Genomic DNA, 15,807 nt, shown 5'->3' with positions numbered 1-15,807 from the left:
ATGGTATGGAAATAGTACCTAAAAAGTTAAGAGGAAAACATATCCTTCATTTGGAACGACAAAAGTTTTACAAAAGAAGTTAGTCTCCTACCAATATAATATGATTAAAAATGAAAGAAAACTGCCCAAGTCAATTATATCCAGCTGGGGCCATGTATAAGATTTTGTAGTGTCTTCCTCTCATCTCTTGAAACAAAGTCTTCCAACATTTTGGAAAAAGGGAGCTCCAAGCCTTCAACACGTCCCTTATATAGGACCAGAAAAAGTCTCAGGATTCTCTCTCTTTGGTCCAGGTGCACTTAAATGGAAACCAAATCCCTTCAAAAGATATGGACAAGTGGCTATTGACGTTTTAACAAACTTGGAACGCATTTAGGAACATTTAGGTCCCGTATCTCTTGAACAAACAAGTCATGGCTTTTCCACGCATCAAACTTTTCAAGACCTTTTGATCTTGGCCCAAAGTGCAAAGTAAATTGATTCTGCAAAACAACGTATTTCAACCTAAAATATATGATGCCAAGCAACATCCATGGATGCCTAAAGTGATACAGAAAGAGAAAATATCAAACAATAAATTTGAAGATTGAAATTATAAGTTCATATAAACTCAACTGAAATATGATTTAATCTTAGTTATAAATTTACAATAATGATTTGAATTTAACGAGTCACTGGATTTAGTAAAGTCTTGTTATTATATTGAGAATTAGCTTTGGGTGTCCCGGCGCACTTAAGGACTGTGAATTAAAGAGAATTCATGAATTGTGGAGAAGATTTAATAAATTTTACCTGTTGAACTAGAAATTTGGATGAGATTATTCCACAAAAATCAGTTGTCATCAACTATAAACCTTAATCAAGTTTAGAAAATTCAATGGATTTCAAGTAATAAAATGAATGTAGAGAATTAGTAATTTTATTAGGAAGAGAAAATAAATTGGTGAGGGAAAGGAAGATAGAGTTTCTTTATTGGTAGAGAATCAGAAGATAGAGTAGGTGGTTTGTCATATTGGAATAGATACGTCAGAAGGTATGCAAGAGAAAAAAACAGGATTTCCAGTTTTTAATAACCATTTTTTAATGAAGGTATGCAAGTGATAAAGGAGTATAAAACTCGAGCATTCCCCTCTTTTAAAATGAATGATTATTTATACAAAAAAAGTGATATCATATTCAATTTCAATGAAGTTTATTATTTATATTAAAAAAAAAATGATAACATATTTAAAAGTTACCTAATTCATGATTCTCGAAAGCTCTTTCAGCTTCCTGGCTTCCATGTTCCTCCAGCAAAATATTAGACCACCCTAGTAAGGATATCAAACAGTTGAGAATGTGTAAGCATAAGATAAAAAGTAGAGTTCACCTTTCAAAGAGCATTTCCACAGTAGCATCTTTGCAAATGTACTTTCAGTAATCTATAGTTATAGCCAACTAAATGCAACTGCAGAGTTTTACTATTCAAGGAGCACAGATCAATATCTTCACATTGGGAAATTAAAAAAATGGATTAGCATATGAAAATTAAATGTTTGTTGTGTTTTATTAAGTAACAGTTAAAAGGAAAGAATGAATAGAATCAATGTTCCAATGTGGCAGCCTGGTAGTTTTTTTTTTTTTTGGTAAGTAAATAATCTTTGTATTAATAAGAGGAGCATCAACAATTGTCTTTGGCATCCCCATTTATCTCCCCCCCACCCCCAAAAAAAAAAAAAGACTAACGACCCAAAGTTCTCCTACCACCAAACACTGAAGTAAGAGGCCAAAATACTGTATCTGCACTTTTCTTGCTCGTACAACACCAATTAACTATAACTATACCCTTCTCAAAAAGATTTTCCCCTTTCAAAATCATCCTTGATGCAGCTGCCAAAAAATCCTATCTTGTGTGGAACCCTTTAATCCATATATTCTTCCATGGAAACCCAATATCCCAGTTTCCTCTGAAGGCTTTATAATAGGATCTAGTATCAAACTGTCCAGAACATGATAGCCTCCAACATATTCACCCTGATATTACCATTAACAAAGCAATAAATTAAACACAGGAGAAGGGAGAAAATAATAAAGTTAAACTGCTTTCCACAAATATGCATTGCTTGATGCTTTGGTATGACATGCAGAATAGTGATATCATTTATCTGAACAGTGGGAATGTCCCAGTTGATAGACACACAAAATCAGGCTGTCTATGGCTCCTTTTCAGGGCCCATCTTTCCACTCCAATGGTTCAATCAGCAGGGCACGTTTGTAAAGCTTATGCTGGAAGGGAATAAATGACTTAAAGCAGAGTGAAGAAATAAAGAACAAAACTTCTGAAGTGCTAAAAAGAGGAAATATAGTAAAGATTTCACCAGGGAACATTTACTACTAAGAAATTAAGAGAGATTATATTTTGTAGTTTACAAAAGGGCATTGCCATTAACTGGATCCAAGAGAGCAATAAATGAGACTCTTAAGGCCAGGATAGAGCATGAGGGGAGCTCCTTTATTATCTGTTTCTGTTTTTATTTTTGTGCATGGTCACAAAATACAGTATGAGAAATTATTATCTTTGATTTGAAATTTATGTTCTACTTATAAATATTTTCCCTTCATTATTTCCTACAAGAGTAAAACCAACCTCTCTTTCTGCTTTGAAGCTTTGAATAGGGGTTCAACATTTCTTCCTTCCCTGTATTTCCCAACACTCAGGAAAATGGAAATGTCATTATGTCTATAGATTGCCACAAAGGGTGGAAGAAATTCTGCGAAGTAAACATTAAAAATATTAGTACTTAAATGTAACTGGGCATTGCAACTCAGGATTAAAATTGAAATGATCCACCATGTCTCTGAGAACCAAACTTAAAGGAATTAAAGAAGAAATGGCTCTTTCCCTGTACTACATAATGTCTACTTTATAAAATAAATAAATAAATCACAGATCATATCAATAGCTGGAAATATCAAGGAATCAACAAGTAATTAAACCAAATAGACACTATATGGATTGTACTCCAAGCCTCATGACGGATTAAAAAATTGGTGCTTTCTTCTCTGAAAGTAAGTATCAAAATAAATTACAGAGAGAGAGAGAGAGAGAGAGAGAGAGAATGCTTTCTGTGGATGCTGAAAGTGCACCAAGACTTAAAGAGGCATAGTGATGATGCCTCCCTAGAAAAAGAATATTATTATTGAGAAAAAAGAAGATTAGAAATGTAAATGAGCCTCTTATGCTACCACAGGATCTACAAGTTGTAGGTTTCAGGTCATAAATAAATGTTCTCTATCATATCATAAATAATGATTAAAAACTGACGAATGCAATTTAGAACCCCAAGTTCAAAGCAAGGATTTACACATGCGAGTCCAAAACAGGAGGCTTTCAACCTTATTGTCAGTGTTAATCTGGAAAAAATGCTAAGTCAGAATGGCTAATGGCTGAATTCTAATGCTCTTTTCATATAGAAACAGACTTTTAATCAGTTTGGTGAAAAGTATAGCATGAAAATATGAACACCACAGGCCAAGACCAAGGCGTCAAGAAGGCATACCATATTTGAAGTACTTCATGCTTGGCATCCAACTGATGAATTGGAATGTTGCAGCAACATATACTTTTATTGGCCTTGAGCGGCTGGCTATCCATGATAGAGATTTCCTGTCTTCTGCTTATCATCCCATCTCTCATCTGTTCTTTTCTCTCATACAGTTCCTTCAACAGCCTCCGAGCATCAGCCTTCTTTCCTGGTGTAGAAAAGGTGGAACTGACACATAAAATAGTACCTTCACATGGGATGAACCCTTTCTCATTCATCTCTGCGAATAAACTTTTGGCCTCAGCTCGATATGAAGCTTTCAATGTTCTGTCCAACTCTGGTTGCAGAGATAGATTGCACCAGCCACAGACTAGTATGTCATAAGTTGAAGAATTAGGGGACACCCCTCTCACCTGCATCTCATTTAGAAGCTCTCTAGCCTGGCCCATTTTTCCCACCTTAGCAAAATCACTAATAAGCACATTGTAGGTGCTAGTTTTGGGAACAAAGCCTTTAGTTACCATTTCACAATAAAGCTTTACTGATTCCTTCTTATTTCCAATCTTACCATGTCCAGAAACCAAAGTATCATAAGTAGAAGCATTAGGGACAAATCCTCTTTCCTTCATTTCACCAAGTAATTTGTCTGCCTCTGTCATCAAACCAGCAGCTGAAAGACACCCTAGAAGGAGATTGTATGTAGCAATATTTGGAGAAACTCCTTCAAGCATCATCTGAGAATACACATCAAAGGCCTTATTTACATTGCGGTTTACACTATATCCCCGTATAAGGGCATTGTAGGTAATAGTATCTGCTAAAATTCTGCTTTGTTTCATATCTTTCAATACTGAAGTGGCTATCCTGGTCATCCCTAGCCTGCATAAGGTAGTGATTAGAATGTTATAAACTGACTGATCAAGTTTAAGCCCCATATCTAGGAGTTTCTCATGCATTTGCAAAATTGCATCTGCCCTGTTACTCTTTGAAGATGCATCAAGCAGAACTCTATAAGTGGTTAAAGTAGGGTGAAGCCCCAGAACCAACATTTCACTCAAGATGTCCACCGCAGTTTTAATATCACCAACTTCACAAAGCCCTGTAATCAGAATGTTACAGGTGATTAAATTTGGCAGAAAGCCTTGGTTCTTCATCTCATTCCAGAGTTCAAAAGCTTTTTCCAAGTTCCCTTGTTTGCAGTATGCATTCATCATTGTGTTGTATGTAGCATGGTCTGGAGACAAACCCAGCTCTCTCATTCCAGTATAAACAGATGCTGGTTCATATTTTCCTAACCTCAATAGACCGTTTATCAAAGCATTATATGCAACAACATCAAACCCTATATTTCTCTCTGTCATTTCTTGGGCCATCTTAAGAGCAGCTGACTCCTTTCCAAATTTGAAGAAGCCATCCATTAAGGACGTATAATTAACACGGTCAGGCAACAAGCCCCTAGACATCATATCTTTGACCAGTCCCTCAGCCTCCTCCATGCTTCCTCCTCTTTTCATGTTGTTCACAAAAGCATCAAGGATAAAATTGTTTTCCTCTAATCCTCTGGTTTTCATTTCATTATATAGATCAAGAGCAGTTGCTTGCTTGCCTGCCTTGAAATAGCCATTAATCAGTGTTACATATATAAAAGCATTCGGCAGGATATTTCTTTGCACCATCTTCCTCAGTAAATTGACAGCTTCATCAAGCATGCCTTTCTTCACATAGCCATTAATTATAGAGGAATATGTAATTATTGTTGGAGAAACATGCTTCTCTTCCATTTCTTCAAATATAGACTCTGCAGTATTCATGTCTCCTAACTTGCAGAGCCCATCAATTAATGCAGAATAGGTGATATAGTTTGGAACTAGATTAAGTTTTGAAAATGTTCTGAACATGACCTCAGCCTCATTAGCTTTCCCAACCTTAAAAAGTCCATCCATAAAAGCAGTAAGCGCAGCCACATCAAAAACAATGCCACGAACTACCATTTGGCTTTGAAGGATAAAAGCCTCAACAGCTCTCCTTGACTTAAATAAGGAATCAACGAGGATAGTATATGAAACATGATTAGGATCCACACCCATCTTCTCCATTTCCCTCATAAGTACATTTGCTTCAGGTAATCTCCCATGCTTGCAAAGGCCATATATAATGGAATTGTAAGTAACTACATCAGGAAAGAACCCATTCATAACCATTTCCTCATACAAAGAAAATGCTTCCTCCAGCCCTTGCTGCTTACAGTATGCACTAATGAGGGTAGTGTGTGTAATAAGGTTTGGTTTCAAATCCACACTATCATCAATATTCAGAAGTGCATGATCTTTGTCACTCCAAGACCCAAAAACCTCATCCATAAGACTCTTGGCCTTAACAAAATCACCCGTCTTGCAAAACCCATTTATCAAAGTATTATAAGTAACAATATCAGGCAAAAAACCATCATTTCTCATATTCTCCATCAATTCGAGTGCACGAGTCACTTCCCCAGCTTTGCAATACCCATTAATCAATGTGTTCAAACCTATAACATCTCCACAAAACCCCCCACTAACCAAATCATCCATAACCCACTCGGCATTTAATACCAACCCAATTTGGCAAAACCCGTTAACCAAAGTATTGCAAGTAAAAGAATCTATACAAACACCCTTCTTTACCATTTCAGACAAAAACCCAAAAGCCTGATGAGCCAATCCTTGTTGACAAAAACCCCAGATGACAGTATTATAGGTAACAGTATCAAATTCAGCATTCCTAAGCAAATCCAAAGCCAAACCCAACTGACCCACTTTACATAAAGAATGAACCAATATGTTGGTAGTGAAAACATTGGGCAGAACCCCACAAGAGAGCATTTCATTGTAAAGAACCCATACCTGAGAAACTAAGCCAGCAGCATTGAATTCGTATAGAAGCCGATTCCAGAGCGGCAAAATGGGAATAATACCGTGACTTCTCATATGGAAAAAGGAGTCTGAGGCTTTGGAAAATCTTCCACAGGACAAGTAGAGGTGGATGAGGGTGCAGAAGAATGAGGCATAGAGATGAGACTTTGGAGGTGGGAAAGTGATGGCATTGGTTTCATATTTTGGATGGGAAGAGGGAAGAGGGTTTTGATGGGGTTTAAGGTTTAAGAGATGGATTGGAATTGGATGCTTAGTTGAGGATGAGAAAGTGAAGGACTGGGAGAGAGATGTGAAGTGAAAGAGGGTCTTCTTTGTTTGCTTCTTCAAGTGCTGCATCACCTTTCAGGTAAAGCTTCTATTGACTGCTTCTATCTGCAGTCTGCTTCCTTAAGTATTTATGCTTCTCCTTTCTGTTCCACTGTCTTCTTTTTTTCTTCTGTAACTGGCTAGTTCCGTAGATTTGGGGGGTCTTTTTTTCACCTAGCTCAACTGTAATCCTAATCTCTTATATTTATAGAGGAATAAGAGATATATATATATATATATATATTTTTTTTGAAGAGGAATAAGAGATTATGAATTTGAATCTTTTTTTTTTGAGAAGGGTATGAAGTTTGAATCTAAAATGACCTAATGATAAAAAAAAATATATATATATATATATAAATAAAAACCGAATGCCATGAGTTAAAATCTTATTACCACTATAGAGGTGGCGTTACTGGCACAACCAGAATTTTTACTTTGAGATATAAGAGACTAATTATCACATTGATTCACAATTCAAGGAAAGTATCATATACACATAACTCATATATATTGCATACAAAAGTTATATTTCTAAACATTTATCTTATACGAAAGTTTTACATCTTTCTAAACTCTATTGAGTATACAAAATTTTTCTAATTTACTCCACAGAAATGTCATAATTAGGGGCCCAATTATTTTCTTGGGAAGGGAGAGTCTATATATAAAAATAAATAAATAAATAATTGGTGAGTCTTATATTTACCTACTACTAATTAATATTTAAAAATTTTGTAGGGGCATGGCCTCTCTTATGTTAGACATGGTTCCATCCCCATGGCTCAGTGATAGAATGCCTTTATAACCCATCTCACCTGCAAGCCTAGGAGTTATAGGTTTGTAAGTTGAAATCCTATCACTAGTGGCTTAGTAATAGAAAGCTTCAGTAACCTATTTTACCTGTAAGTTTAGAAGTTATGAGTTCGAGTAATGACAAATCTTATTATTGCATGGGTAGTCACACGCTATGTATAAGTCAAAATTTAAGTGAGTCAAGTATAGTAATGACACTTATGAATCAACTATATTTTGAGAGCACCTAATAATCACTCCTAAGAACTTACCATTAACTGTTTGCCTGCATTGCTACTTAAACCTAATGCTTCTCTTTTATACCCAAAATCTGCGCTATTATCTCTAGTTTCCACACTTTCCTCTCGAGTCTATGCCTTAATTGTAGGCCCAATTTCTCTCTGCCGTTAATTCTTTTAAAAAAAAAAAATAGTAGGCCCAATTTCTCAGGCCGAAATCATGTGATAGGAAGTCCATCTAGATTCTAGATCCACTACGTGATGTATTGGGCCATGAATTAAAAATAAAAAATAAAAAAACCAAAACCCTAACCCCTACTTCAAAATTTTCTGTCATTTTCTCTTACTTTCCTTTCCTCTGGGAAAACCTCAGGCATTTCTTCTGATCCACATTTCCATTGCAATGAAACAATAACAACAACAACAATGGCCACCAAATCACAACCATTCTCATGGTCACGTCTCCTCCTCAACTATCAAGTCCTGAATAAACCCACAAAACCCCCACTCCACTTTTCCCGGAAAATCTCTACTTTCACACACTTTCCCACCTCCCAAACACCGAAATTCTCATTTCTAACAAAGACCCATTACTCCACAGTCTCCGAAAGGGTGGTCCATGACCTCCTTGCCGAGGTGGAGAAAGAGAGGCATAGAGAAAGAGAGCAGAGGAAAAGGGCTGGCTTGGACACCAAAGACATTGATGCTGAGGATGAGGAAGATTACATGGGTGTTATGCCATTGATAGAGAGGCTTGAGAAAGAGAAGCTTAAGGACACTGGGGAATTGAACCGCTACGAGGAGCGTTCGGACTCTGATAGCGATGATGACGACGAGAGGTTTAGCAATGAAGCAGTGAAGAAGAGGAAGGATGAGTTTGATAGGAAGTTCAAGCGGCACGAGGAGTTGCTTAAGAACTTCACTGAAGCTGGTATTGAATGTCTTCCACTTGTTTGTTTGTTTGCTTCTTTGGATGATTTTTGGTGTTGAATAGAATTGGAGTGATATGTTTGGATGCTTGAAAAGTGCAGGAAAAGACTAAAGAATTAATTTTTAATACTGGATTTATAGTTATCTCATGGTTTTGTTTGTAACGTTGTCGTTGAGTAAAACTGTAGAAGAGTTTGGGATGATGTGTCTTAGGAAGTATGGGAGTGGGAATAGTATAGAAAATGGAATTCTTTTTATCAGCAAGTTTGCTAATTTTTACTAAGAAATTTTAGCTCAAGTTAGTAAAGTGCAACTTTTTAAATTACAGTTTTGCACTAGAAATGTAATTATCATTTTTTTTGGGTTTTGGGGGTGGGGATTGAATGAACATTTTTGTTCTTCTTAATAATTTAATTTATTTTTGAGTAGCATAGGTTTTTTTGCAACTAGTGGGTTGTGGGAAAAGGTACATTCAGCAGCTCTCAATTGATATGATGACAGTTGAAGAGCTTTGTAGAAGATGATCCATGTTAGATAAATATGAGTAATTAAGGATAATCCCATCTTTACTATTAAAAAGAGAAGAAAAGTTCTAACCTCAAGTGTTCTTAGTGCATCCTATTGGAAGTTATGTTCGATAGACTTCTGAGTTTGGATTCTTTACAATTGGGTCAAGGAGCATCATTTCAACTTTGGAAGAATTGCCAGTAACCTCCCTCTCATTGCCATTTTGATATGGTAATGTCATCACGATCTATAGAAAGCCTGAAACAAATATATGTATGTATTCACATTCTAAAGACTACATTTAACTTTAATTGGTTATTGTATCTAAGGTGTTCATACTACTGCATATCTAAGGTGTTCATCTCGTGAACACTTTGTTTTCTTTTTTCTGTTTATTATCAATAATATTTCTTTCTTACCTATCAAAAAAATAAAAAATAAAAAGATAGTGGAAGAGATGCTCCCAACTCCATTTAAGTTCTGTGTGGATAGAAGAGAAGGGGAGCTGCGGGTGGTGGGGGAAGGGGACATTAATTTGTTTTTCTGGCCCTGCAGTCTTCACAGTTGTTGGGTTTTGTTTTGCCTGACAGCTCATGTGCCCCCAGCGCACACACTCACGCTCACCATGCATACAGGAAGTAACATAAATTAATATACGTTTGTATTTCATTCTGAGTTGCTTTCTTTTTTTTATTCTCTGGCTTTTTGGCCATTCTGTAAATTGAGGGAGCACTAAATGTTGCTGAATTACAAAGATAATTCAATTAATGTCTTCTCTGCAGTCGTCTTTCCCTTCAGTATGGGCTTTATATGAAGTGCTCTTTGTAACTCAGCAGAAAATTTTAATTTAGTTAATAAAAATTTCCTGTTCTTTCGCAAACTAATGCTCATGTCCAATATTCTATTAGGGTTGCTATGTAAGGAAGAGAAACTGTAAAATTTTTGAAAAAAATGACTTCAAATGTTGACATTTTTGTTTTCAAACATTTTATTCTTATTTTTTTATTATCCATTTCTAAGTTTCTGATCAACACAATGGAGGGTTCATGTTCTTTATTTGTGTTTTCTTCTTTTGACTCCCCATAAGAATGGGATGGAGGACAAGGTCATAGGTTGAACTCTTGTATAGTGTGTGAGTTACTTATTAATAAAAAGAAAGTGTTGTTTTATATAAATTGATGTGAGATTATTTTTGGTATATCTAACAGATACACTTGATGACGCATTCAAGTGGATGTATAAAATAGACAAGTTTGAGCAAAAGCATTTCCGACTCCGCTTGAGTATCGGGTCATTGGTGAGTTGATGAATCGTTTGAAAGTAGCAGAGGGAAAGGATAAATTCATTCTTCAACAGAAACTAAATAGGGCTATGAGGTTGGTGGAATGGACAGAAGCTTATGATCCTAACAATCCTGCCAATTATGGAGTTATTCACCATGAACAAGTTGGGGCTTCTGCTGATCTCTTGGACCAGCCTGGATTTGAGAAGGCAAAGCAATTGATACAAGGGGATGACGATGACGAGGAAGAATTTGATGACATGAAAGAGAGGGATGACATACTGATAGCAAAGATTAATTCCATTGACAAAAAACTTGAAGAGAAGCTAGCAGAGTTGGACCATACATTTGGAAAGAAGGGGAAGCTTTTAGAGGAAGAGATCAGAGATCTGGCCGAGGAGAGAAATGATTTGACAGAGAAGAAAAGAAGACCTCTGTACAGGAAAGTAAGTGCATGCATCATCCTGCTCCATTTTTCGTTGTTAATTGATAAAATTCAGCATACTTGAGGATTTCTGATTTTTTTATTGTCCTAAATATTCAAAATTCATCTGGTTAACATTGTGATGTGAGAATACAAATTCTGTAAGTTGTAGCTTTTGTTCTTTTTTTTTCCTTTTGCTCTTTTCTTTGTCATGCAAGTATTGTACAATTTCATTTGGTTTTGAGTCTTTTTGTGGAGAAGTTTCTCTTGCTTTTCTTGGTTTTTCAATTCATAGAATTAAATATGACCATAATTGGTAGCATTTTGAAATGATTAAAATTGTCATTTTTATTGGTAAATTACACATGCACCCAGTGGGTCAGGAGCCCAGGATTTCACCTTCTATCCCATTATTATGGGAAGAGGAAATGCCATTGAGCTTTAGCTCATTGGCATGATTATAAATTGTCTAAATTTAAGCTCATTCCTCACTAGTCATATCAAGGAAAATCATGTCCTACTGGAGTGTGATTCTATTCATTGGTTTGTGTTTTTCTTAGATATGTATAAAGGGTCATGCTAATGAGTACCCTTTGGGCATTAGTTAATAATCTATTTTAGAAAAGTTTTGACATCACTTTTATGAGAAATAAAAAAAGCTGTCAAAGCATTAATTTTTTTTTTCCTTTTCCCATAAAAACTTTCATTAAATAGATTATTAACTAATGCCCTAAGGGTATTCGTTAGTATTTTCCATGTATAATGCGTAGATGGCACCATGTTTGCTTCAAAAAATTCTTTGGAACTTTCTTATCACAAAAAAATAAAAAATAAAAAATAAAATCTTTGGAACTTCAATATGATCTTTAGCTTGTAGGTTAATGCCTCCATTTCTTAGATTGATCTTTGTTTAATAGACCATTACTTAAAATACGAAATGTATTTCCATTTCCTCTACATTCAGTGTCTCATTTCTTGAAGGAACTTGGTTGATGTGGAAGCCAGTTAGAGGTCAAGAGTTTAGGTATTGTCATGAAACACACAAAACACACACACACACACACAGAGCACATGGTGACTGCCTTGTCCTGAAATCTTTAAGCTGATTTGCCTGGGATAAATTGTTCTTTTTTACTCAAACCTTTTATGATTTTGACTGTACTTAACAAAATTTGTTCTTCGTGTAATTACTTTTATATTTTATATTCTGCAGTTATCTTCATTATAGATATGTTGCAGTGTTTTCCAGCTTTTTTCAATTAGTTTTATATTTTTCTCCATGCAGCGTTTGTTCTTGGTTACCTATGTTCCTTCATTCAATGAGCTGTTATCATTTAATTGCAGGGTTTTGATGTGAAATTGATTGATGTCAATCGAACTTGTAAAGTTACTAAGGTATTGACTCCCTTTTTTAATTTCTCGTTATTGAAAATAATGTCTATATAATTTTTATTTATATCTTAATCATATTTACTGTAGGGTGGGCAAGTGGTCAAATACACTGCTATTTTAGCATGTGGAAACTATCATGGTCTTGTTGGTTTTGCTAAAGCCAAAGGCCCTGCAATTCCTATTGCTCTTCAAAAGGTATTTTTATTGGTTCTATTAGTTCTTTTATGAATTTGGGGTCCTTTTTGTTTATCTGCTGCTTTCTAACTTCCTACTGTTTCAAAATTACTTGATTTGATTACCATATTACATTCAGGATTTGGATATAAGTCAAACTATGAATAATGTGCAATATATGTTGTACAATACACAGATACTCTTGTGTTCATCTTGTACAATAACAATACAGTATAAGAAATATCAAAAGGTATTTTGATGCAGTTAGCTCTTGATACCCATGAGATTGTATCTGTTTTTTTATTTTTTTTTATTTTAATATTATCTAATCTAGTCTTTTATAGGGAAAAGCTCCAACATTTTTATCATGAGATTAAATTCTATAAGGACGTGGTGTAAAACCCATGTTTTACTCCTCCAATCCTAACATGCCACATCATCTTATCACATATTTAAGAATAAACACAATCACACTCAATCAATTTTAATACCCATATATAAATCCAACCAAATTGGGAATCTATCGAGATGTTATTAGGTGTGGTAGGATGTATTGAATTTTAATAAATTTTAAGTAAAATGCTAATGTGGCAATCACTTATAGAATTTAATCTCTTTTATCATTTCAGCTGATTTCCTCTCATGTCCTTTGGTGCTACATGCAAGGACTGAACTTCTTGGGAAATGCATATATATATATATATATTATGTTGCCATTTACATTGTTCTATTCTTATTTCAGTGAAGCCCACTTTATTGGTGTTTTTTCTTGACTGTCCCCTTTCTGTAGAACAAAGTGTGGTTGGTTGCATAGGATCATACACTCAAGAAGGAAAAATTATTAAACCCTGTGAGGGTAGTAACCATTGCCATCCCTTTTTACTTTTTGAATATTTTAACCATGCTTCTTGCATGCAAAATTTGTATTTTGTGTGTTAGAACCTAAATGAATGAAGAATTTTGATTTCAATCCCAAGAGACAATGTTGTGGTGGTTTGCTGGTGCCCTCTCTTATGTTACTCACATGATATTTTTGAATGCATTAATTTTTTGATTTAAAATCAACCAGGCATATGAGAAATGCTTTCAAAATCTCCACTATGTGGAACGGCATGAGGAGCATACGATTGCACATGCAGTACAAACAGCATATAAGAAGACCAAGGTATATGTGTTTTTGGTTATTTCAGATTCCATGTCTTTTTCTATTTATATTGTCTCTTTTTCTCTCTTTCCTTGGTTTCTTTGTGCAATTACCTTAAGTTTAACCTGCATAATCTTTTAGGTATATCTCTGGCCTGCACCAACTAGGACGGGTATGAAAGCTGGAAAAACTGTCCAAACCATTTTGAATTTAGCTGGTTTTAAAAATATCAAGTCTAAGGTAATTAACTACCAAACTGAATCCAAGGATTATATCATGATATCTTGGTATTTGCTCTGACAACAAAAACTCTTGGCAGGTTGTTGGCTCAAGGAATCCTCACAACACTGTTAAGGCTCTCTTCAAAGCTCTGAATGCTGTAAGCTGCCCATCTTTCAATATTATGGATGCTTTAAACCTGTATATTCTTCAAAATTTCATGTTGATTTGCTCTTATCTGTGAATTTTCAGGTTGAAACTCCAAAGGATGTTCAAGAAAAGTTTGGCCGAACTGTTGTTGAGAAGTACTTGCTGTGATAGGGTTGCATTTTTGGGTCAACTGCAATTCTTACCGTTTTGTACTTATGTTTCCTCGAATCTAAAAGAGGGTTGTATTCCTTTACATATTAGATGATAAAATGCCAAATTTTTTTAGTTGTTCAATTGTTTTTTTTAACCCTTGTATGCGGTAGTTATTTTTTGCCACTACTGTTACTTTCTCTATTTTTGTGCTGACATTTTTACCAGCAAGATAAAGGGGAGCAATGTTGTAGACTTTTTGTTGCAAATAAATGTTGTAAGATTATTATTTCTCAAGGCTCGGAGTTCTTCCTGTGTGCCTCCCAGCCAAGACGCATTAATAGGATGGTGCTTAGAGAAGCCGGAGCAAGGGTGGTTAAAACTGAACGGTTAAAATTGAACACTAACGGGTCTTGGAATGCAACGTTGGGAAAGGCAGCAGGGGGAGGGTTGATTAGAGATGGTTTGGGTAACTAGGTGGTTGGTTTTACAAGGAAAATGGGTAGTGTGAACAGTTTTACGGTAGAAGCCTGGGCTCTTCGTGATGGTTTGATGTTATGTCACCAAATGAAGCTCCCTGCTATTGATGTTGAGCTTGATGCTAAAGCCCTTGTTGATGTGTTAAGCAATATTACCAGCTACAGTAACTCAGTGATCTCTCCTATTTTTGATGACTATAAGATTCTCTTTTTCCAATTCTCCCTTGTTCGTATCAGGCATATCTACCGAGAGGCCAATATTAGTGCGGATCGTTTAGCTAATTTTGGCCACTCCCAAGACTTAGATTTTAGTATTCATTATGTTCATTCCAAGGAATTGATTTCCTTTGTTGAAGCTAAGCGTAATGGTGTTTCTTGTAACAGGCGTTGTCCTGAGTTTGTTCCTTCTTGCTAGTTGAATAAAATTTTCAAATTACCAAAAAAAAAAAATGATAATAGACTCAATTTTAACTTCATCCTGCAAAATTGAAAAGAATATGATTTGGTTAGTGTATGTAATATCACATGGGAGAAATTACACTTTATCACCCTAAACTATACCTTATATTACACTTTGCACCTTAAAATTTTTGAATGTACACTTTGCACCTTAAACTATGACTCTTGTTATACTTTACACCATGATGTTAAGTTCGTTGTTAACTTTAATGGAAATTCAAAGTTTAGGGTGCAAAGTGTAATTTATGAGTATAGTTTAGAGTGGTAAAGTATAATTTATCTTTTATTTTTAAAATATTGAGAAGATGGACAATTAGGTCTTTTCACGTGGTGTTGTATTTTTCTATCCAAGTTAATGGTAAACTTGATGTCGGGGTGTAAAGTGTAACAATGTTATAGTTTAGGATGCAAAACATATATTCGAAAAATTTAGGGTATAAAGTATAATTAAAGGTAATAAAATGTAATTTTCCTGGAAATGGAGAACAGGAATAGTATTCATTGCCTCATTAGATAAGCTAGGAATGGTAATGTTTGGGGAAATCTTTCAAATCTTTCTTCCCCCACTTACCCTTCCTTCAAAAAACTTGGATTTTTAATAGTATCACTCTTGTTATATGTAACTATGTCAGAATGGTTATAAGTGCGTTTTTAAGATACCTTTTAAATATCATTAAGCACAGGCCTTGTTAAATTGAAATTGTAGGCTTTCAATAGGAAA

General features: G+C 35.1%; 2 protein-coding genes across 3 annotated transcripts; one reads left to right on the top strand and one right to left on the bottom strand.

Annotated features, from left to right (window-relative positions):
• Positions 1-26: 26 nt before the first annotated feature.
• LOC111997208 (pentatricopeptide repeat-containing protein At5g14770, mitochondrial) lies at positions 27-6,926 on the bottom strand. 2 transcript variants are annotated; one of them, XM_065763937.1, is made up of 5 exons: positions 3,540-6,926; positions 2,627-2,750; positions 1,744-2,013; positions 1,239-1,310; positions 27-482 (listed from the first exon to the last, which is right to left on the bottom strand). In XM_065763937.1, coding segments are annotated over exons 1-2 (3,234 nt in total). In that variant the 5' UTR covers positions 6,773-6,926; the 3' UTR covers positions 27-482; positions 1,239-1,310; positions 1,744-2,013; positions 2,627-2,749. The 2 variants fall into 2 exon arrangements, with proteins under 2 accessions (XP_065620009.1, XP_023885042.2); XM_024029274.2 differs by lacking the exon at positions 1,744-2,013.
• A 1,153-nt stretch (positions 6,927-8,079) lies between these two features.
• Positions 8,080-14,445, top strand: LOC111997207 (uncharacterized). Its single transcript, XM_024029273.2, is given in 9 exon segments — positions 8,080-8,707; positions 10,422-10,490; positions 10,493-10,941; positions 12,264-12,314; positions 12,399-12,506; positions 13,555-13,650; positions 13,771-13,869; positions 13,949-14,008; positions 14,101-14,445. Coding segments are annotated over 9 exon segments (1,503 nt in total). The 5' UTR covers positions 8,080-8,202; the 3' UTR covers positions 14,167-14,445.
• The last annotated feature ends 1,362 nt before the right edge of the window (positions 14,446-15,807 follow it).

Source organism: Quercus suber, unplaced genomic scaffold (assembly GCF_002906115.3).
Source record: "Quercus suber isolate HL8 unplaced genomic scaffold, Cork oak 2.0 scaffold_21, whole genome shotgun sequence".
Taxonomy (NCBI): Eukaryota; Viridiplantae; Streptophyta; class Magnoliopsida; order Fagales; family Fagaceae; genus Quercus; species Quercus suber.
This window is presented reverse-complemented; position numbering and strand designations above follow the sequence as displayed.

Excerpts from the sequence above, each read along its gene's own strand:
- LOC111997208 (XM_065763937.1), bottom strand. The coding sequence starts at position 6,772 with ATGCAGCACTTGAAGAAGCAAACAAAGAAGACCCTCTTTCACTTCACA.